This window comes from Pempheris klunzingeri, chromosome 21 (assembly GCF_042242105.1).
Source record: "Pempheris klunzingeri isolate RE-2024b chromosome 21, fPemKlu1.hap1, whole genome shotgun sequence".
In the NCBI taxonomy this organism is placed as follows: Eukaryota; Metazoa; Chordata; class Actinopteri; order Acropomatiformes; family Pempheridae; genus Pempheris; species Pempheris klunzingeri.
The window spans coordinates 10,452,304-10,476,288 of NC_092032.1; the positions used below are offsets into that span (position 1 = coordinate 10,452,304).

A 23,985-nucleotide genomic window follows, 5' to 3' on the forward strand; every position below is an offset into this window, starting at 1 on the left:
GTTTGCATTTCACCAGTATGCACCCAGCTGAGTTTAAGCGTGTAAAACTAATAACTGCAATTCTCCACGCCTGCGATATCTTGCTCAACCTTTGCATTCACTAAAGCAATGTCTGATAGATGCCGGTTACTGGATTTGACAGGAAAGGCCATCAGGAAGGTCTCATTATGTGAGAAAGTCATGCAAAAACCAACAGACAAATAAATAAATAAATAAATAACTAAATAAAAGCTTTTCATGATGTTTTTCTGCAGCTTTTGTTGCTGAACTCCTCTAACTGACCAATGATGAAGAAAAATCTGAGCGCGGATGGCATCACAAAGCCAAATGACGGCAATAGATCAGATAGATAAAATCACCAATTTGTAAGGCGAGAGATTGGCTCTAGCAGGAAAATAGGCTGCCTCTCCATTGATTCCGCAGTGCCCAATAATGACGCAGAATCCATCACTGAGGAAGAATATGTTCTCACTGTGTTCGTGCTGTTCATTACAGTCAGAATGAATGTCCATATTTTGGCCATTATCTTCTTGAAAAGACATAGAAGGTGTCAGACAGTGCAGGCAGGTGTGGCGGAAAACAGACAGGACACAAATGATGTCTGAGGAAAATGCACTAACTGTTATGAGTCCAAATGAGCCGACTGAGAGTATTTCACTACAACTAACAGCTGTCAGCTGAATTTGGACAACTGTCCAAACAAGAGAAAAGCGTTACTAGGAAAACACAGATTGCAGATGACGAGAGTTGTTATTTTGTAAAACCCAGTATCTGTGATTATCTCTTTATTCGTCAATAGCTGCATGTTGGTTTCGAATGCTAGTTTGAATACCAGTAAATGCTATTAACTTTAGTTTTTTTGGCGTAGTTTCTGAGAAGTCCATTTATGGGAAAGGCTGAAATTAAAATGACATATGGTGCTGTGAAGCAATCACATTATGGCATTAAAATTGGTGCAATGCTGTCACTTCTGGCGGCAACACATGGTCATTATTACTTATTTGCAGGTATATTTTTCAGTTACTCTCCGCTTTCCTTCAATTTCACACCATTCCTACCTCTGCCATCTGCCATCTCACCCCTAAACTTCATCTCTATACATTTAAATGTTCGATGAAATGCATTATTGAGTGTATCTTTCCCTTATCCCCCTTTTCCCATTTTTCCTCCCCCTCTATCCCCCTCTCCTCCCTTCTCTCTGGAGTGCTCCGGTGCAGTCTAATTAGAGCCTCCGGTATAGGATGTCATTATCTCTCTGCTGTTTCTGGCACACTGGGTACAGTGCAGTACTGTATCAGCATGGGGAAATGAAAGCTCTGCCCTGCACGCAGCACAACCTCACGCATGCATATACACAGTGATTGGGGGAGGAGGAAGGAGGGAGGTCCTCTGCATCCACTGCAGTAACATATGAGCATGCCTGAGAGGAGGTGAGACAGTACGTTTTATAAATTTTATGCGTAACTGAGTGTGAACTGCGCTGATGGAGGCGAGAGCGTCAGGACCGTGTGTGACTGAAGATAGATTTGTGCTAAAAGTTTTATTTGCCGCCTTGTCCATCAGTGCCAATGACTGTCAGCCTTTGGGCCATGATTTGCCTTGTGAGGCGTTCCTGCAGGGTGAAATATGACACTGATTCAGACCAAGTAAAATACATCACACTGCCAGGCTCGCTCACTCTGTCGCTCTTTCACATATATACACAGCCTTAACCCCCCCCGCCCACACACACACACACACACACACAGATGCATGCATGCAACATCCACAAAATTGACTTATGGTCCTCTTTGGCGCTGTAGCCACTATGTACTGGCTGACTTACGCACTCCACTTAGACGGACTGAGGAATCGATGCTGCGTTTTTTTGAAGCGACCGCAACGGCCAGGGCCCCTGTTACTACCTGTTTCAATGTTACCTATTATGTGGCTCCACTTGAGTGCTGATGGTGAACAGAATGGCTCTAGGAGGATGACGCAGTCTTATAGTTCCTGTGGCCTTGGGGCTTAAAGTAGCTGAATCTGAAGGACATTTCTGAAGGGGAACAAGGGCATTAGCAAGAAATATGCAGCCCGAAGAATATGTCAGATAAGAGCCAAGCAACTGCTATGGCCATGAATCATAGTCGCACCAATATTATCAACCAGTCATATCACAAGACAGTGTGTGTGTACAGTACAAGAGGCTGCAGCACTGTATGAAAAACCTGCATGAAAAACTACTATGAACCAAACCATAGTTTTTTTCAGGGATGAAACAAAACTCACTACCTTCCCAAATGTGAATTGTAAGACTTTAACTGTAACTGTAACATTAACAGATGTTGAATTAGTGAAACAAACAGTGACACTGTTGCGCTGACATTGCAGCTGCCTTATCTCACTCCAGGGAGAACTGAGCCCCGCTAATAAAACCTGTACAGTAAGTCACTATTTCACATACAGACTTTCATTTTTGCAATAACTTTTAAGCATTATGGTTAAACAAGGTTTTCTTATCTAAATTTCATATATCTACATTTTCACATTCTCACATGTGGTAAAATGTGCGACTTAAAATCTTCAACAAGCATTTTGAATGTCCTCAAACCATTGTAACATAAATTGCAGGTTTATTTTACATCACCATTTACAATTATACAGTTATAAATGTGACCAAACCCTTTAAATCCTCAAAACGAGGGACCTCATAATACTTTCTGTCCTTGAATGAATTGTTCTAACCATAAAAGTCAAAGTAAAAATGTGGCTTTATCCTATTAAATCAAACCCTGCAAATGTGCCCAGAAGAGCGCCGACACTTTTTCAGCAGTAGATTTACTGCAGTCGTGGACTGAACTATTTATGTGCGTATATGATCAATCCATATGGACTCATATGAGAAGTTACAGCTCTTGCAAAATGTGGCCTTTTCCTGTACTGCTGCTCAGGCCCCGGGAAACTTTTGATCCTGTAGCATTAATGCAGCACAGGTAGCTCTGGTAGATAAGGAAGTATGTCTAGTGTGTGTTAGGGGATGTAGCAAAGGTGTGTATGTGTGTGTGTGACAGTGGATGTATGTCAGCATTTGTATATGCATGCAGGGCGGCATGGCGAACACTGGCAGAGAAAACAAATACAAGCTGTAGCAGGCCTCAGGGTCAAACTGCATGGCAACACTATTTCATCAGCACTAAAGCTCCTTCCCTCACTCTGTCCGTCCGGTCTACCCCCACTCCCCTCCCTGTCTGTCTGTCTATCTCTCTCTCACTCTCCTTCCATCCCTCTCTTCCTTTTGGCAACAGCTTGCTGATTAAAAAAAATGGGCCTGACCCCAAATAAACCCTTCTGCCTATCTGTCTGACCCTAGCAGGGGGAACATGTCCCCCCGCAGCCACGAACACTCACATTGAGATACTGCTGACAGCTGCAGACAAACCCACATGCAATATCAAAGCCTCCTGATGCAACTCCTGATTTCTCTGCATGTGTGAAGGAAAGCTGAATGGAAACAGCCAATTAATAAGAAGAAACTCCCGATATCTCAATACAGTCTTGAAGAGGAAAATTTCACAAGGAATGAAGACGTGCGGCATCTATTTTTATTGTTGATTTCTCGTCTGACGTAACTGCGTTCTGCTGTCATCAACGCAGCTGATGGGAGCGCAATTTCGTTTCAATTTTATTTTATGTGACATTTCAAAAATAAATCGAATTCACAGGTGGGTGGAAGCGTAGCTCATGTCACTAACCTTGGAGCGTGGCGGAGCACGGATGTACCATTTACAGTCGACGGCCTCTGCGGCGCCCGCCTTCCCGTCTCTGGTGATCTGATGGGACTCAACGATACCTTCTGGACCAACCATGTCATACTGACAGGCTGAAACACACACATTTGCATAAACACACACAAACACACACGTGCACAAATGTGCGGTTCGCCAAACGCACGTGGACTCACAAAAACCACCATGTTGGTACACATACGTATTTACTTTAGATAAGCAGGACACAAATGATCCAAATAACTGGAGGAACCACAGTATATAGGATTTATTAGGATAGAAAGAGCACAAGAGATGTAAAATCAATGTAAAAGGTGAGGCAAAGACAGAAAGAGCAAGGAAGAAAGAGGCAGAGAGATAGAGAGAGTATACCTACAGGGCAGAGGTGGGGGTACTCCCAAATCTGCAAAGTCCGGATCTGAGGAGAGAGCAGAAGAGGGGTGGGGGGGGGTGGGGGGTGGGGGGTGGGGGGGGGGGGGGGGGGGGGGGGGGGGGGGCATTCATTTTTAATACATGATTACAAAATCAAGATCCTCTCACAGGCAAAAGCAACCAGGTGTAACAATGTACTGAGCAACTTCCTGCAGAGAAAACTCCAAATTGCTGCTCTCACTCCTAAATTATTTTGACACCATTGAAAATACCACATTCTCTTCCAAAAACAAAAAAACTTCCAGCATGTTATCATCCATGTCATCCTCTGACATGACCGCAAATCTAGTACAAACCTCCTCTTATGCATGATTGTCGCACTGTTTGAATACTTTGACAAGATTGTTGCATTACACATAAACAAAAATCGCAGAGGTAAATGCTAAACGCTCATAATGAGAATGCTAACACACTGATGTTAAGTGTGCGTCATGCTAACCATGTGAATGTATCTAATTAGCTATGCAAGAAATGGATTCAAACTGATAACAGTGGGGACGTGAATGTCTGTATGAAATTGAATGGCAATCCTGCTAATAGCTGCTGGGATATTTCAGTCTGGACCAAAGTAGTGATGCATGGTGGTACATGTTGCATGTGTACACTTAATGGAGTGGTTCAACCTTTTATTTCATTACAGTAATTTAAGTGTACAAAGGGTAAAAAAACTGTAAAAGCACAGTACATTAAACATAAAACTCATTTTTGACCAAAACACATAAAACTAGAACTCTAAGTTGCTCTTGCGCTAAACGTATGAGAAGCCACCACAATATTCTCACTCTCCTAAAATTATGTAAAATACCCTCATAAGAGCCACATTAGTCAAAATCTGGGATCAACCAAATTTACCAGCAATTAAGGCTTTGCGAGCAAATTTAAAGGATCAAGGTCAAACTCTTGCGCAGTAGAAGCTCTACTGGGGTTTCACTCAACATGCTAATCAGTAGAATATGCAGCTGTATTTTACAGCAACTTTGACAGTAAAAGTTAAGAACACAAGAACACAATAAGAACACAACAGGGATACTGTTTTTTGGACTGACGTGCTAAATATGGATAACAACTCCTCTGAGCCCACGAAATAAGGTTAAGTCTTATCTTCGCTCCCCTTTACAGTGTCAGAACAAAACAGAACTGAAGCTTAAGAGAGATAAATAGAAGAAATGTTTTAAAAAATTGCCTAAAAAAAGGTTTCGGAATTCTTTGCAGACCGCTGGGGACTGGGAATCTAATCCTTAACCAAAGTTTTACACTGTGAGAATCAAAACTTTAACAAAGCCGAGCTGAAGCCGTACGTTTTGTCAGCCAAATAAGATAAGGGAAGTGTCTAGTAAAGTTTTGAAAGTCAGCTCGAAGCGGAAAGGTTTTTAAACAGTTTTTCTGTATAATGTTGCAATAAATTACATCAACACGCCCGGCATCGCTTAGGTGTGTTACCTCGTCTTGCTAGTGAAACATCACAGTCTCGTCTCTTATCCCCAAAGATTCAATATCACTCCTCAGATGACTTCACACAAGACAGAAATTGACTCTTGAACAATCTCTACTGTTCTTTCACGTCATCATTTCTGTGCGTGTGTGCTGCATGGGGACGTTTGTGTGTTTTACCTGCAGTACTCAAGCAGAATTTCAGCTTCTAAAGCGTAAACGGCTTTGAAATTAAGGCGAATTGATATCAAAATTCACTTTTTCATAGACAAAAGACATAATGTTGTTGTTACGAGCTTTCCTATCACTTATTTAAAACTTGTTTCCAAATAGTTTCGTCTCAGTTTTCAATACCATAAAGGGCAGTAATAATGAAAACCATTAAGTATTCACGTGATAATCACTCTTGGTGTTATTTCTGAGCTAGAATTCCAATATCATGGCATTGCATGTCACCTTGACATCCAGCTATGATACACAGCATTGTGTTTGAAATAAAAATCTCCACAGCATTAAATACATTCCTGCTGATTCCATTGTATTGCAGCCTGAAGGAGCAGTTGTGCTTTCAAAGATATGCTGTTAGCTGTGAGCTCTGGGCTGCATTCATTTGTGGACAGAGCCTGCGGGAATAGGAAACACAAAAAAGGCTTCACATTAAATCTGATTGTTCATTGCCAAATCGAGACATGGCTACCACTGACTGAGCCCAGTGTGGAAAATGAGGTCTGATTGCGCAGCGTGAACACCTTGCCTAAATGTCACAGTTTTTTTGTCTGTATGTATGCCCTAATTTTTCTGTCTAGACATGAGTCAGAGCTTCAGTGTGACCCGAGGAGCAAGTCCGATATACCTGGCAAGGCTGCACGCCTGGTGACAGAACACCAGATGAAGGGGGGGAAAAAAACACAGTGAATGAAATGGTGGGTGAGGGAGGATGAACATTCAGTGTGTTTGATGATGACACTTGCTGCATAAAAACTATAATCAAAGGCGAGAGATTCTTGGCCCGATTTCAGCTGTGCTCTAGAGGGGGGTTCAAAAGAGGTGAACCTCCCTTTACGGTGAGAAGACGAAGGAGAGCCCGCTGAATACCAGTGACAAATCTAGCAAGGCTGCAGAAAACCCTCTCTCCTTGGTGTTTTCAATACCAAACGGGACAAAGTAAAACATTCATGTGAACACAAAGGCAGTCAGGAGAGGTGCTTAGAGTCTAGTCAAGGGCTTCTCCTCGGGATTTCAACACAGCTCCCTCTCAGGTAATTGCTACTTTTTTACTAAAGCTCAAATGATCCGATCTACAAAAAGCTGAATGGTGAATACCATACAATTACAATTACAGGTGGCTCCTTTGGCCTTTTGACAGCTAAGTAACTAAGTGGTAGTGCGCAACCTTTTTTTTTTTTTTTAATTCAGCTTTAATTGCTTGTGCAGTTGAAACAAACACTTCCATGTGGTGACTCTTCATCCCCTTTCGTTTGTTTCCACAGAAGTGAATCAGTGCTGCTCAGCCTTGTTCTTCACTCATATGACTGCATAGACAACGTGGATTTCCAAAATAGTGAAAAATTACTGTCTCCCAAAGAACAAGAAGATATGTATCAACCAATAGTCCAAAATCCAAATATATTCAGTTTACTACCAGAATTCCAGCAAATATTCATATTTGAGAAGCTCAAAGCAGTAAAACTTTTGTGATTCTAGCTTAAAAAATGACTTGACTGACGCTTACTTGTTTAAAGAACTGCAGTTTATTTTTCTGTGGATTGACAAATTGATTAATCCACTAATCATTTCAGCAAGATTGATACCGCTGTCATATATATACGGTAAATAGGAAGCTAAAGCTAGATGGCAGTTACTGTAGCTTAGCATTAAGATAACAAAAGAAAAAGCTAGCCTGGCAACAACCTGCACCTGTAAAGCTCAATAACTGAAATAGTCCAGCAAATAATCTCCCATAAAATAATAATAATGTGAATTTAATAAATGCTTTATATTTGATACAGATGAATCAAACCAGACACAATGTGTTATTCTGTGAGCATTGGGGAAGCTTTTAGGTGTATTTTGTTACCTTCTGACTGAGCCAGGTTAGTTGTTTTTAGTATTTATGCTAAGCTAACATAGGCTAAGCTAAGCGTCTTCTGGCTCAAGCTTCATATTTAACATACGGGTGTAAGAGTCGTACCAAACTTCTCGTTTGACACTCGGCAGAAAAAGGAAATTTCCTAAAATGTCGAACCAGTCTCCAGCCTCCTTCCATCCATGTACTATCCATGTTGCCTTCCACGGGATGTTTACGTGTGTGAAAGCGAGCAGGTAGGCGGGCCGGGCAGCAGACAGGAACGAGCGATGAGAAAATCAAAGTGGAAGACAGTTAATGAAACGGTGACCTTCAGGTCATCTGTGCTGGTTGTGCCAGAGATTTATTATTGGGCTTTGGCATCACTTAACCCACCGCGATCACAAGGCCAAACAACCTCAGAGGAACAGATGCATGATGTACATAGGCACACACACACGCACGGACACACACTTTTGATAAAGGCTATTCTTAACATGTCAACGAAGGTCTCACTAAGACGCTGCTATGCCAGTAAATGCCTCTCGTGCGACCCTTGACCTTTTTAGACTCGAGCTCCTGAATTTCAATCAGGCGCGTTCCATCCCCGCCGTCATCAATCACCTCCTCTCCTTCGCTGCCCTCCTTGATTAATCGATTCAATCAATTACATGGATTGATAAAATGATTGATGAACTATACAAAGTACGTGTACTCTTTCCACAGCGTGTGATTTACCCTTGTTATTTATAAGCTGCATGCCTCAGCTTGGTCACACTGCGTAACATTTGATTACAGGGTGAACATGAAGCTCCAAAAGCATCACTGCATGCTTCTACACTGAATAAATCCCTAATATACCACAGTGAGCACAGCATCCTGTGTGCAAGTGGAATTTGTGCATTCTGCGCTGCCATTGTATTCACACTGCAGCTTCTCTCCAGTGCTCACTTTCTCCACTGCATTGTAGAAATGCCTTCGCCTGAGTGAGATGAATTCAGAGCACATCCACACACGGACACGCCCTCTCCTCTCTTCATAAAGCTCGACTAAGTGTGTAATCTTCTGGGGCTTACTGTATTTACCCTTTGCAACACAGAAAATGCTCACTTTAAAGCCTGGGACACAGACTTCAAGTTGCCCTACAGCTCTTGTTCATGCACATATTGAACTCCTCAAAGAGCAGAACACTGTCATCACTCTACAATACATAATCCTGACCAAAAAACTATACAACTGTATACAAAAGTGTTGCTAGCAGAATCAGACAGATTGACAGAAACACAGCAGAATTTACAGAGGTTATGTGCAAAAGCCCCCAGAAGCAAACACGAGCAGCTTGTAAATCCCAGCTCAAATTTGCTCATCACTTTGCTTCAAAAACATGCTTATAATGCTGGCAGTGCAGCAATAGTAATTCAGTTTGGCAGCTTAACACAAAAACATCATTAGGATTTTGTTGTAGTAAAAAAAAAAAAATCTGAGTGAGTGGGACTTGATTGGCCCTGCTTGGCTGTATAGCAGGAAATGTCTGTTGAGTAAGCGTAGGTACACACACAAATGAATCAGAGCACAGCAGAACTGTCATAAGAGATGCAAATTTCTAGTAACTGTGCAATCCCAGAAGTGTTGTATTGCTCTTCATAATACAGGCACAACATTATGTTTTATTGATGAGACATGACACGTCTCATTTGGACTGAACATTAGGCTCCAGTTATGAAGATCCTCCTCATTGTAGCACTGGTATTTTGTAGCACAATAGGTATACAGTACGGTTAAAAGAAATAAGGCACAAACCTAATGGGGTGAATGTTTTGTTTTTCTTTTTTGCATGTGCTAATGATATGTGTTTTGTAGATATTGTAGCTGCCTCCCTCTCAACTGGAATTGGTTGAGCATCAGCCCTGTAAACACAAACATATAGACTTGCATAATGTGCTCATTGGGGTATAACCTTTGCCAAAAAGATGATGGATTACATATTGAGTTAATAGTTGCTCGATTGTGCAATAATATATGCGTAATGTTTATGTTCAGGTCACTCACCTCTGGTGTCTCTCCTCTCCAGGGCATTCAGGGTCCCTGGGGTATCTGAGAACCAATTTAAAGGTGACGGGAGAGACCATGTGGTAATTGGTGTGGGCGTTTTAGTGCACTTTAAAGCTGGTCAGGTCTATGATCTTATTGACTATTTGACATATGTGTAGTATAGATGTATTTTAATGTATTTATTGTGTTTTCTGCAGTTTTGATGTCAGGTAAGGGGCAGATTTGCCTGTAGCATGGTAGGGGTCAAGGCTGATGCCTGGGGGAGGCTTGTGGATTGTATTATATTAACTGGGTACCAGAAAAATGGCGCCTATTCAGTCCAGTGAGAAATGCTCACCTGTCACCTACGCAAAGAAACTCCACTGATACGTATCCCTTCAGTATTGGCTGCCGAGCCCAATGTATTTAAAACAGCACATACCTGAGAGTCAGGGTTATCAGTGTGTTGCTATTGCAGAGACAAAGGACATAAACACGCAGAGTACACACATAAGCAGCCCATGCACAAAAAAAATCCCCACATAATTTCCCAGTGGCCTCATTTCCTCTCAGCTGCTCAGCAGTGACATTTAAATAAGCATCTGATTAATAATCTCTGCTAAAGTGGTTGATCAAGCTAATGAATGGCCGCCATTAATCACACCAGGCACAGCTGTGGATGGAGTTGGAGAGACAGACAGAATAAGAGGTAGAGTGATAGGCAAGAAAAAAGAAAGACTTTCCACAGACTGATTACTTCAAGCCTTTTCAATCACAACTAAAGAATAGTTTTGGCAGGGGCGATTGTCCCTGTCACACTTTGAAAGTTTCCTGTATTGAGTTTTCAATCTAGCAACTCGCCCATTTTTCATCAACAAAAAATGAACACACGGGTTACATTCTGGACTATTCAAAAACATGGCCTCAGCAAACAAAAGGCTATTGTGAAAACCCGTTTTCGATCAAACGTTGCGGTAAATATTAGCATTATTGCTAATACCCATTCGACAGGGCTGCGGTGACCCCGCAGATGACAGCCCAACTATACAGAACAGTAGCTGTGAAAAGTGGAGGCCACAGGATCTGCCGGGGACTGATAGGATTCACCACACCCTGGGTGTCATGGCCAGTGAGTTGGGTCCGTGCCCCGACAGCGATTAGCAGCGATGTGTACCCCCACGCCACGCCACAAGCAACACCAGCTACACACCAACGATCCTGCTAAGAACTGCACTGAACAAGTCTGCAGAGGGAAAGAGGGAAATAAAAGGAGCGTGTCTCATGCTTATGGTGCACAAAGCGACATGAATGACAATTTTTCTGTTCTTTATCCAGGGAAGCTTAAGTCTCTCTGCTTCACATTCATACGGGCATTAAGGCAGCATGCCCTTGACCTGTATTTACCACAGAAGCCACCAAAACTATAATTCACTGAATTCAAACTATGGTCTGTGACACAGTGAGGTGGGCTTGTAAATGCGAAAATGCTGCTGATCCCCACCCCTATCTCCACCATCAATGGTTCAAGAGCACTTCAGCAGGACACTTAATCCCAATCCTGTATGTTCCAGTGGAGGTGTTCAGTATCCAGAGAAATCAGTAAAAAAAAAATGCCAGAGCTCAGAGGACGGACTGTCAGAGCGTTTCAGAGGCATATAGATTACAAGAACTGTGTGATCTCTGCCCTTGCGTGTGAACTAATGATTCATGTGATACATTATTGATCTCCATAAGGGAAGCAGCTGCACAGCAGCTCTTGATGTGGACGAGGATACAGTGTCCAGCATAAGGACGACTCAGCAGGGCAAACACGTGACTCTCAGGGTCATCTTGTTCATCCTCAACTCCATCAACATCACCCCATGCGCTTCAATTTTAAACTGGATGGTATTCAACATTGTTTATCATATAAAAGTGACTTTAGTTTTTCATACAATTGAACCGCAAGATTTTAGTTCAATTCCGTCTTGTTTGTATTCATAGTGCTTCCACTTGGAGTGATACCAGCTGGACATAATTTCAAGCTAATAAAAGTTTATCTAATGCATTTTGCACCTGTTCAGCCTCATAATGTTACCGGTCCAGAGCTCGGAGCATTTACTCTAAATGTGAGTTCTGATTCTCACAAAAGTTTTAGTTTTTTTTTTTTTTTGTTGTTCTATATGATTCAAACTAAGCAGGTTTGTACAGCTTTTACACAACATTCAGTGTCCACAATTTTTAAAGGTCACAATCTCTCGCTTCAAAATATGCATAGACTAAATAAATAAATGAATTAATAAATACTTCTTGGTGAAGGGTTGGATGTCAAACATCTATTGTTTTTATAAAAGGTTTTTAAATTGTATTTGTTCTCATGCATTAACTCACATATACATTTAATTCAAAATAACTATACATTAAGCGTCTATATGTTGCATTCATGCAAAGTCTATTTATTTTGCATTTCTGGCTAACATGTCATTTTTGTATTACTATCATGTGTAATTTGTACACATTATTACAGATATCACCATATGAAAAATACAAGTTTGACATATATGCAACTTGTAGTGTGTACATTTATTTCTGTAGAATAAATGAAAGCATAAGTCATTAACATATATGCCATGCTCACTAAAATTCATTAAAATATATGCCAAGGTCATATAACTGTATCTTTTTAAATATATATGACATGATGATATATTCATGTAAAATATCAGCAGGGGTTGAACTGGGCCGGGGCTGTCTGGGGTTCATCCCCAGCCCACAGACCAACAATCCTCTGTGTCAGCACAGGATGTTTAACTTTGCACATCTTTAGCAATGTATATATTTTTACACTTTAGCTTAATAGTTCAAACAATGACTAAAACACATTCTGTTTGTAGCTGTGGAGGCCTACATGAGATGTTGAAAGAATTTTCACAGGGTTTCCCTTTTTTCTGTCAAAGTGTTTTCTTAATAGCTGCAGCACAGAACAGCAGCCTCAGTCAGTCAGACAGCACAGATGATAAGTGATAGGTGGATGGATTGGTCAGAAACTGACAGGCTCGATAACAGAATCTTAAATGCTCTGATATTCTGCTTAAACAATGAAAAGCAAATTTCTTCAAAAGGCACGTCAGACATCATTACTGATCTAGGTTAGCTAGACACATGTGCCAAAAGCCATTTATATTTGGCAATATATTAATTAGGTTATCCAATCATGATTTCATTTCTTGATACAGAAGTACCAAACTAAATAGCCAAGCTGATTCAAGTTTATTGTCCCCTGTTGTCAGATTTGTCATCATTATGCCATGCCGTCAGCGCTTTCACTTAATATTATGGTTTTCCTCTTCCTTTGTCGATTCTCCTCATTTACATGCAGAGTTGAGCAGAACAGGGCAGGTGATGAGAGAGGAGCAGAGGAGCTTGGACAGGAGAGAGGAGCAGGAGAGGAAGCAGAGTACGAGCAGCAAGAGAAAACTCAGCACCATTACTATGTTTGATACAGATACACAGGAGAGTGCACTTCGGAAAGATTTTGTTGCCATCAGCTGCAGTTTTGCGCACTGCCAACAGTATCTAGAATGACTAGTGTTCAGTGTTCAAAGAAGAGGGTTGTCTCACCTTATTATATTTTATTTAGTGTTTGTCAAATAGTATAAATCAGATTTTGTCGTCTATGTGCACACACGTGCAGCAAATAGCAGTTGTGAATATGGAAATGATATGGCTTTCCAATATGTGTCATATGTCTGATTCCGGTATATGTACATACATCTCATGCACAACAATTTCAGACTTCCGTATAGCTTACAATATATTGCATTACAAAAATATACTGATTTGGTGGAGCGTCTTTAATTGTGTGTTTTGTTCATTTACTTTCTTAATTAGCTTTGATTTCATTGACTAACATGCCGCTCTTGTCTCCAGCCCATTGAGCATATTGGTGTTGAAGGAGAAAAACTCTTATTTGTTAATTATTTCGCTCATTTGTCCATTCATCCATCTCTCTGTCCACACATCCCTCTATATTTTGCTTCTGTAACATTTCTGCTGTTAGTAGTCTGGTACATACTGTGGTTACCTATAAACTCACAGTGTATATGCCACATCAAATAAAACTGTCCATCAAGATTTTTGCTTTGAGAGGACAGCAGGGAATTTGGTTCCTGGGATGGAGCTTCACTTCATTTTGCGCCTTTATTCACAGTGATGGATTTGAGAAATCTGTTTATGGCTGAGTGTGCGTGTGTGTAGCTTTGTGTTGTGTGTATGTGTTCCTCCATCTCCTCCATTGGTCAACCTGTTAACTGCTCTCCTCCTTCTCTCCTCCTTCCCTCCTCCCACAATGCCCCTGGGAAACAATGACAAGGACACAAATCTGATATTGAAACAATGCTGCTCCAGCACCTTTTGAACAAAGACCCAAAACGTGTGTGTGTGTGTGTGTGTGTGTGTGTGGTAAAGCGCTGGTATATCACAGTGGTGTAGTGGTGTCTTGATAGCTGGGTATGCTGCAGAGCTTTTAATGATCTTACTGTTGTATAGTTTAATTTCTCCCTCTGGCTTGTGGCTGACGTTGGTGTCATCACTGTCATTGTAGACAATGCTTTCTTTCTAACAAAGTTTAATAATGTGCTTTGGTACAATGGCCTCATATTTGTAGGCTGTGCATGTGCTGGATTAGCTAGGTACTAGCACTAGTGTTTCACACCCCTCCACAATGTTGGCAGGTTATGGAATGACAGCGAGGGAAGTCATTCCTTGAGTTTATCCAGGAGACGGCACTTCTTTGCACCTAGGGCGGTACACCCATCGCCTTAAAGGTGGCACTGCCTTAAGACTCCTGTGGACAGTTTAACAGGAACTCTGTTGATTTTACACATCAAAGCCTCTTTTTTTAAGAGTACTGCTGCATGTGAAAAAAAGTTGTATAAAGCCCTTTGAGGCTCCAGAGGGATCTGCTCTAAATCTGACAAATTGCCTCAAGTGGTGTCACTTGAGTCTGTGTCGTTCAGAGCAGAAAACTACAAGTTTGAAAATGTAAAACATTTGGAGAGGTGGAGTTGGAGACAAGTAAGCTCAACAGGCCTCAGTAGCCCACTCCTCATCTCTACTTGAGGTTAGAGAGTCGAGAATACATAAGCCACTACTAGCGTAGCATACCTGAACAGTCCTACCCAACTGTCCACGATCGAGTTGCATTGTGGGTGATGTAGGCACTGGGTTTTGACGAGGCAGAACAGTGTGTTGAATAAAAAAGACGATATATCTGGTTGTGCTGCATCAATTTTTACACTTATTTTTCAAACCTTTTAAGCTGTCTGACAATATTATGTATAGGAGTGCTGTTTTCATGCCATAGGCTGTACAGCTGCATAGACACACCTCTGGTATACTATTTGTGCCACTTTATCTGACTGAGAAGAAACTGGAATTTATAAATGACTGTGCAGCTTTGTCAGTGCTCAAATTTATGCTTTATTGCGATTTGTGCGTCGATTGTGTATCTGTGTGAACTCTTGTGTGTGAGTGTGTGTGTGTGTGTGTGAGTGTGTATAAAATGCACTTACGGCTCAGGTGGGAGCCCATTCCTGATGGAGCAGTTAGTTGTCCCTGGGCATCACAGGTGTTTCTATCTAAGTGATGCCCCAATGACGGACACAATCCATCCAGGTTCCATTTGGGCAACCATGCAATAAATCAACACAACATCACCACTCTGCCACTCATTACTGCACACAGAGTGTCTGAGAGGCAGAGAGAGAGAGTCACAATGACATAGCGAGGACAGTTCTGCTGATCTGCAAACAATGCCCCCACCTAGAAAGGTAATTTGAGAGTCTGATTGCTTTCTTGAGGTAGTGTTTCATTTCACTGTCATGGAATTATGAGGGATAGCAGACTCCTGTTTCAGTTTTCACTGGTGCTCTGCATCTGTTCCAGAGGACCCAAGGGGGAATCAGTGGCTCACAGACTTTTCTATGCCAACAACAGGCTACAACTTGACCCAGTGGGGTGATAAGCTGCAGCCAAACACTCTTAAGCCAGTGGCCAGTACAAACACAAGTGGATTTAAGAAAATGCAGAACAAATTGCTTGCCACCTTAGTGCAGTGACAGCTATGACAACATAGTTTAAGAATAGAAATGATGTGATTTCAAGGTGAAATTGTGTGTAATATTAGCCTTTAAATAAACTCTGAATCAGTGAGCAGGGGGGAAATAAAGGAGCTTGTGGGGGAGAGCATTTAAATCTGTGGTTGTGGAAAGAGACGAAGAGACTGACAGAGGCAGAGAGAGATTAGGAGAGAGATTAACAAACGGAGAAAGACAAAGATAAAGATTGAGATTTTCGGCACCAGGCTCCACGGTTTCTTACACTTCTTCATCAGTAAAGTGACTGACAAATTGTTGAAACAGCTGTAACAGGATTTACAACTGCATTAAGATTATTACACCACCAGTGCAGCTGTGTAGCACAAGAGGGGACTGGTCATTAGACGAGAGGCTGAGCAAACTGTTACACCTACCGTTATGGTGACAATCACAGCTGTCAGCCGTACCGGATACATATCCAACAGTCATGTTCCTTTTCATAACATAATCCCTACAACATATTGGCAACCACTTCTAATATCTGTTTCTGGACAAAAGGAGTGCAGTTTACAAGTGTGGCACCTCTAGAGTAACACATCTCATTTGAGGAGTAATCTAAGAGAGATGTTAAACAGTGAGCACATGGGAAATGTTACCCAAAACATAGATAATAATAATGTCCTCTATGCTCCTGGGAGGAGGAGCTTTGTCAGGGCTGAGTAAGTGACCCTTGTTACGTCACCGGGGTAATTCACCAGGGTTACAGAGATGTGGATGTTGCATTATGGCAAGATCCAGTGCTTTTGTAGCTTTGATAATGATATCAAGATGCAGGCTATCTTAGCCTGTACTACATTCATTTGGACCATTCTTAGGGTTAGGTTCTCGCTCCACTATGTTTACCAGCCGTCGTACGGTGCTGGGCAGGTAGCGTTTTTAGAGCTCTTTGTGGAAAACAACTGTCTATTGTGGCCGAGACGATGAGAGCAGCATGACTGAACCAAAGACTGCTTTGGTCAAAACCAAAACAAGAGCTCAAAGATGCTAAAAGGTTCGTAGAGCTGATAGGAACTGTCACTACCATCTACCCCAATACACATACATGGTCAAGTGATGTCATGTTATTAATATATAAAAATAATTAGGCCATAGCAGCTTTACATAAATCCAAACACCTATTGTTTTATATCACACAACATCAAAATGGGGCTAGCATCTTGTTTATGGCTTTCAGCCTGGCTGGAAAACAAACAGTTTGGAGCTCTGACAAGAAGCAGCAGTCACCTGGGTTCAGTATCAGTTCGAAAGACCTCCATGCTATAATATTGGTCTCAGCACTCCCTTCACCTTCTCCTACCTGATAAGATGTTTAACTGGGACTAAACTTATTAGGGACTTTTCTTCTTTTTTTTCTTTCCTCAGCAACACCTCTGGTGTCTAACAACTAATAACCACTATACATTTCTTTACATGTTAGCGAGCTGCTGCTTTTTGTTGTCACCAAGGAGATGCAGCTTCTTTCTACGCCCCAACACTGACCTCTCTGACCACACAAACACCACAGGTGGCCTGGCCAAGTGAGCATGTCATGGGGAAAGATGAAGTGAGGCTGCTGGACCCTGACATCCACAAACCCACAAGCTTCGATCTCCTGTCTCCTTTACTTTGACCCCCATCTGTTGGGATACACCAGGTGTTAAGTCGGCTGAATCAGAATGGGAATCAGTGTGGTGGACTACCTGTGTCAAGTAATCCATTAAGTAATCCATGCAGGGCTGATGTCTTTTCAACCAGTGTTGCAAACAGCAGCTATATGGTGACACATTTTTCACTCCACATTAGATCAAACTGAACTGGATTGGTTTTCTCTTGTACATACAGTACTTTTACATAATTGTCTGCTCATGTCAATAACAGTAAGTTTGATTAGTTTGAATAAGATTCACTGGGATTAATTTCCTCTCTAAAAAATCATGAGCTCATGATAAAAGCAATATGCAGTAATACCGTACTCAATGTTCTAGGACTGTGCCATTGTCTTTACCTTGTCTTGCTCTTACCCTCCCTGACTCTCTATGTGGTCTATTTCCAAAACACTTAAGCCTGCTAAATTTAGCCAACCAATCCTGATTGTGCATTAAGGCCATAACAGGCAGAAAATATTTACGCCAGTCAGCAAATTATTCTTGGAGAGACTACTCGACAGAGTGACTGGCAGCAAACTGACAAATCTGGCTTCATACCCACCGGAACGCTAATTTCATTGGATGTTATTTAGAGAAAAAGAAAATTCACTTAGCGTACATCAAAGATTGTGTCAATTCTCCCAAAATGTAACATTAAGTATGAAATTGCAAGAAATTGCCAGGTAAGTAATCACCCAGAGTGGTTAAACATAATGATGGCAAACGCCCAGGGTGGATATGCTGAAAGCATATTTTCAAGCAATGGCCGTTATATCCAAATAAGTAAATGCACTCAACAGAGAAAGAGCAAGGCAGGGATGCTGGAGGAAGGCAGGGTGGGTACTGAAGTCACACACTAATAGAAATTAAATTTTTATCTGTACACCGAAAACTCCATTTACACTTCCAACCTCAGGTTTTACTGTTCCAAACAACTCCCAGCAGAGCAGACTGGAGGGTAATGGAGGGTGACCGCAGTGTTGGACTTCATTTCGTCAGTGATTTGGGAACAATGAAACAGCTGAAATGCCTCAACACTGCAATGAAACGAGAGTTGCTTTAGAAATCCACATCCTTAAGTATTCCAATAATTTGAATCCCTGCATTGTTTGCACTTAACTCCTTTTAATGGGTAATCCTGGCTTCGACAGTTTGACAAAACAGTCGGCCATTAAAGTTTTTGTGCAAGAAAAAAATGAGGAACCTTTCTTGTTTCACTTTTCTTGGCACAAATGATGCCGCTGCATGCAGGTTCAGAACAACAGCAAGCACTCAAGCCTGCATTCATTATAACATAAATTTGCTTAAATAAATACTGTATGAAATAAATATCCACTGACAGCCAATTCACATAACAAAGACACTATCAAATGTAACTGCAGGAGTCACACATTTTATTTACGTTTTCACTGTTGCTTCATTTGCAAGAGGACCTGCTTGGAAAATCCTGCAAGTGTTTCTCAAAGGAAAAACAATGCAACGGTAAAAGTCTTCTACAGCAGCTACTACTAAGGTTAACACCAGCTGACGAGAGCATTTCATACCTGGACACACAGTGGAGCAGAGCAGAACGTTTGAGCATCTCTCAGTTCCTTTATCATACTGATCCAGATCCAAAAGCTCAGCACTTCTTTACTTTTACATCCATGGTCACTCTGCTTTTATCTACCTAGACTGCAGTCTCACTTACTGATGGCACTTGAAGCCAATAATCAATAACACAGTATTGAGATATCAGCACATTAAAAGCTAGTGCATGCATATACGCATACAGCTCCATGACCCGTACAAATCTCTGGAGTTTTGTGCAACTTGTCAATGTGGATATAATTTGCTGTATGGGTTTTAGAATGCATAAATGAAAATTAGCCTAGAAAGGTAGGTAGCAGACCAGAAACAGAAACATTCAGTCTCTCAAAGGAATACTTCAACATTTTGGGAAATATCCTATTTCATGATCTTGCAGAGAGTTAGACAAGAAGATCGATACCAGTCTTGTATATGTCTGTTAACTATGACGCTACAGTCAATTAGCTTAGCTTAGCTTAGCATAAACGTAATATGAAAACAACAGCTAGCTTGGCTCTGTCTGAAGGTAACAAAATCCACCAAGCAGAACCTCTAAAACTCACTTATTAACACCTTATACTTCATTCAGCATGCTGCAGTGTCACAGGGGGGTTAAGTGCAAGACTATTTCAGCTTTACGCTTTAGTAAATGTGCTTCTTGGTGGATTTTGTCACCTTTAAAGCAAGTCTAGCTGTTTCTGTCTCCTCACAGACTATATGCTAAGCTATGCTAACTGGCTGTAGCTCCATGTTTACGGTACAGACAAGAGAGCAAATAAACGCTTTTTTCCAAAATGTCGAACTGTTCCTTTAAATCATCACCCTCACAGTAGAAAAGACTTCTGAGATTTATTCAGTATGACAAGACAAGATGTTAAATCCCTCCACTTTCTCACACAGACACAAATAGGTTTGCACACATAAATATACCTCCTCTCACTGCAGTGACACTTGATTAAATCCCTGTTGGCGCAGCGACAAATACCAGAATTCACATCGAGCTACCGATGAAGTATCCACTGACCCCCTTCCACACTGCTGTGTCCATCTTTCCTCCTCTTCCTCCAGTCTCACCATCATCGTGCTATAAGAGAGAGCTGCTTGAGTGTCACATAATAAATTCCAGCACACCCTCATCCTAGCACAGGACTGATCACTGTCAGCACAGACGAATTTCACTGAGATGAGGGTGAGATACGAGGTTGTTATGGTGTAGTGGTCGATCAATCTGGAGCTAAGAGATCCTGGAGGGAGTGTTCTCGCAGTAGACACCGTATTCATCTGTATGTGCCCATGCATGCGCACATGTGAAGATGAGTCATACAAGTACGTGTGTGCATACATTGGTGCCCACATCTAACTATGTGGCTGCATGTGCATTTTAAAGATTTGCATGCATGCTCAGCTTTGAGTGTCCAGATGTTCCATTTTGTCATACTGCGTGCTGTCATTGCTTTTATGACTGCTCTGACATGCTTCCATACGGACGCATCTATGGTGACAGGCCCATCATTTTACTCTGTGAAGGCCATTAAAATACCTTCTAATAAGATTGGAACGCTGCCAGAGTCTGCACTGTAACCACGAATGGAAAATCACATCCAACTCTGTTCAGTGTTGTCACTCTGACAATCTGATAAGCACTCATACAAAGAAAAAAAATTTCACTAGATTGTGGAACAGTGACTAGTTAGCATATTACTAATGTTATGCATTAAGATCACACTGTATATTGAATAGCTATCAGCTATGATGCAGGGATTTGAAGTTGTATGTCTGCAAGAATACAAGTCAAGGACCAAGGCATTGATTCAAGCTTCTTAAGATGCACTTTTCTGTTGCTGATCCTGTACTCTGACCTCCATGTACAAGAGGAAAGAGAAGAAAAGAAGAAAACCTTATTTGAATAAGTGAGTGATGAATATAAATAGATACTGCAGTCTTCCATAAAATGTGGGAAAAAATACCATAAGCCGCAGATTTCTTTTGCAATGTGATGCAGTTTTCTTGTGTTGCCATTTGAAGGCAGCATTTTAACAAGGCTTAAGCAATGGTAATGTGGGTCTGTTGGTTGGTGGGTCAGTCCACCACTACGGTCCACACTGAGAAATCTGTTAGCTGATTTGGCATGAAATTTGGTACAGCTATCTATGATGCCCAGATGATGAATCGTAATGACTTTGGTGATCCCTCTGACTTTTCCCTAGTGCCACCATGAGATTGGACTGTGTGGTTTTGAGTGAAATGTCTAAACTGTTATTGGATGGTTTGATATGAACTTTGGCACACACATTAATGTCCCCCTAAGGATGAACTGTTAAAACTTTGGTGATCTCTAAACTTTACATCTAGTGCCATCATCTGGTCAAACTGTTAATTTCTCCAATAATTTGGTGTTTGAATAAATACATGCAATACTAATAACCAGCCTCAGCTTTGTCAGCATGCAAATTGTAGCACGTTAATGTGCTAAATTATGATGGGGAACATGATGAAGACCTGCATGGCTGTAGATAAGGGGTTCTCATAAGGGGTTCTGTAATGATGACTGAGTGCCAATTTGATCAAGGGCCACACAGGAAAAATGCTCAAATACAACAACATAATTCGAAAAACCAATTATTAAACTTTAAGATACCAGAAAACTTTAAGATGCTCCCCAGCAGCTTTTCCCAGAGAGATTTTCACTTTTTGTTCTTATAGAAGCATACCACATAACATGTGGTTATTACCGTCATTACAATTAGTGATAGTCACAATGATTAAAAATGATTAAAAGACTTCTGTTCCCTCTGGTCACAATTGTCTTGCTGTCTGGCTCCATCCCCATCGCTAACTTTAGCTAACAGCACTAGCACTGATGACAGAACGTAATTCCCGCCACACTCAGGAGGTGCCACTAGTCGCCAGGCAACCAGTCAGTCCTAATCTGACAGATGCTTGTAGGGGGGCGTAGTTTGACGCAGCAGCCGAGTTGTGTGTTATAATACAGGCTGTTTGTTGATAGTGAACACATTGAAATGGACGGCAGGTGATTAATATATGATGCATGCATTTCATGCCACGTTCAGGGGCCGCACAGAATGTCTGTGAACGCCACCACTGCCCCAGGGGCCACACTTTGAGAATCACTGTTCTAAAGTCTTAGTCAAGATATTTAGTAAAAAAAGCTTGTTGACACAGGTTAAAATATTCGAGAAGTAGACTTGTGGGCTACTTGTTCAGTTCAATAGTTCAATAGTAAATAGTGGATTAAAGTTTCTCTAGGATGCCGGTGATGATGTCTTTAGGAAGCCAAGTATCCAGAGGCATTGTCCCCTTCTACTGATATCCTCAGTCGAAGCAGGAGCAGGACAGGCGTGCTGAATCTATAATCAGTCAGTACCAATGGGCTCAGGGCGAGACTGCCCTTGAGGGCTAATCTATATGTGTCCCCGGTGCTTAAGGATGTCCATGAAATGTAGCGACTCCAAGCCTGAACACTCTGTGGAGTCAGGGGCTTGAGAGTAAAGGGTAAAGGTCTAATGACTGATATGTTGCTCTGCCTCTCTTGAACCTTATTTCATATCCTGTTTTTTTTTTAATCTTCCCCTTCTTCAATATCTATTTTCAATTCTGCTGTAAGCTACTGCACTCAACCCCCTGGCACCCCTCTGAAATATCCGCTTTCTTTTATGGATAAACGGAGAGAAGCTGATGCAGTGGCTATCAATACAGTAATCTTTTTGTGCAGATATATTACGATCGCAGAATTTTTACTACGGCCTATACTGTGGAGGCAGATTAAAATAGGATAATGCACAATTGTATAAATCGGACAGAAAAAAAATCCTTTTACACATATTTTGTATTTCTCTCAAACCCCTATCAGCCATGAACTACTTACTTATCATCCACACTCTGCAGTGAAAGTTTGGTTGATCGTAATCTGGAAAACAATGAAAAAAAGAAAAAAGAAAATCCTTGCCAGATCCTCTCTATGGGCTCTGCGTACTTTTAGTTTCGATGGCTTTGCCCTCTATCAGTTCCTGAAGTACACTTTTATTATTATCCTGCTAAAATACTTTAACAATGCTCCTCAGGGAGCTCCTGGCACACATTGCATCCTAAAACGTAACTTTATAGTTCACTTGTGAAGGTGATAGTGTTGACAGGGCTCCTACTTTTTTTGAACAAATGACGATGAAAAGAGCCGTACAGTAGATCTGACCTCTGACAGTTAGACAGTGCAGATTTTTGTGTTAAAATTAGCCCTTCTCCTGTTTACGTCCACATATGCATGCATGTGAGAGGGAGAGCAAGAGAGAGATTGCAGCTGTCAACATGCCAACCTTTCTCTCTCCTGTCCTGTCAACCTCTCTCTGCCTGTGCTCTCTATCCCATGGTGCAGAACAGAGAAGGGTTAGGAAAGCCTGTCTTTCCCCTCCCACCCCTCCTTCATCTTCCTGCCTTTGCCTATCATTCTTGAGTTTGAAATGTCAAACGGGCTGCCATTGACACACTGTCAACATTTTCACCCATCAGCTCGAGCGTGTACAACACATTCAACATACTGGTTACAGTTTAACAACCAAGCTCCACGTGCTGGAGTTCATGTGTTTCTGAATCTGTGGTCTCTGTGCTCCGCTGTCACTGTGAGGGTCTAAGGTCGCTAGCCTTGGACTCAAGAGAGAGTTGACAGCCTTGAAACTCAAGACACCAGACTCAGACCCTGAGGTCTACATCATCTCGACATGTCACACACATTCCTAACATCGCTCTGCATCAGGGCTGTTGAGTGTTGCCTTGTTAGTAATGTGACATCTGTGTCAAGACACCCAACTTGACGGATAACAATGTCAGAGTGATTCACATGGCTGCAATGCCTGTTTTTTTTAATAGTTTAGTTATTCATACATTGTCACTCACATATCAAATGTTATAGATGCACT

The 23,985-nt window shown here is 41.5% G+C and overlaps 1 protein-coding gene across 1 annotated transcript in view; it reads right to left on the reverse strand.

The window, feature by feature from the left end:
- Positions 1-23,985, reverse strand: part of neto1l (neuropilin (NRP) and tolloid (TLL)-like 1, like) — a 62,395-nt gene that overhangs the window by 15,356 nt on the left and 23,054 nt on the right. The window contains exons 5-6 of the mRNA XM_070853148.1: positions 4,141-4,182; positions 3,732-3,859 (exon numbers count right to left, since the gene is read on the reverse strand). Of these exons, the coding sequence (XP_070709249.1) occupies positions 3,732-3,859; positions 4,141-4,182 (170 nt within the window). The remainder of the gene's footprint in view (positions 1-3,731; positions 3,860-4,140; positions 4,183-23,985) is intronic.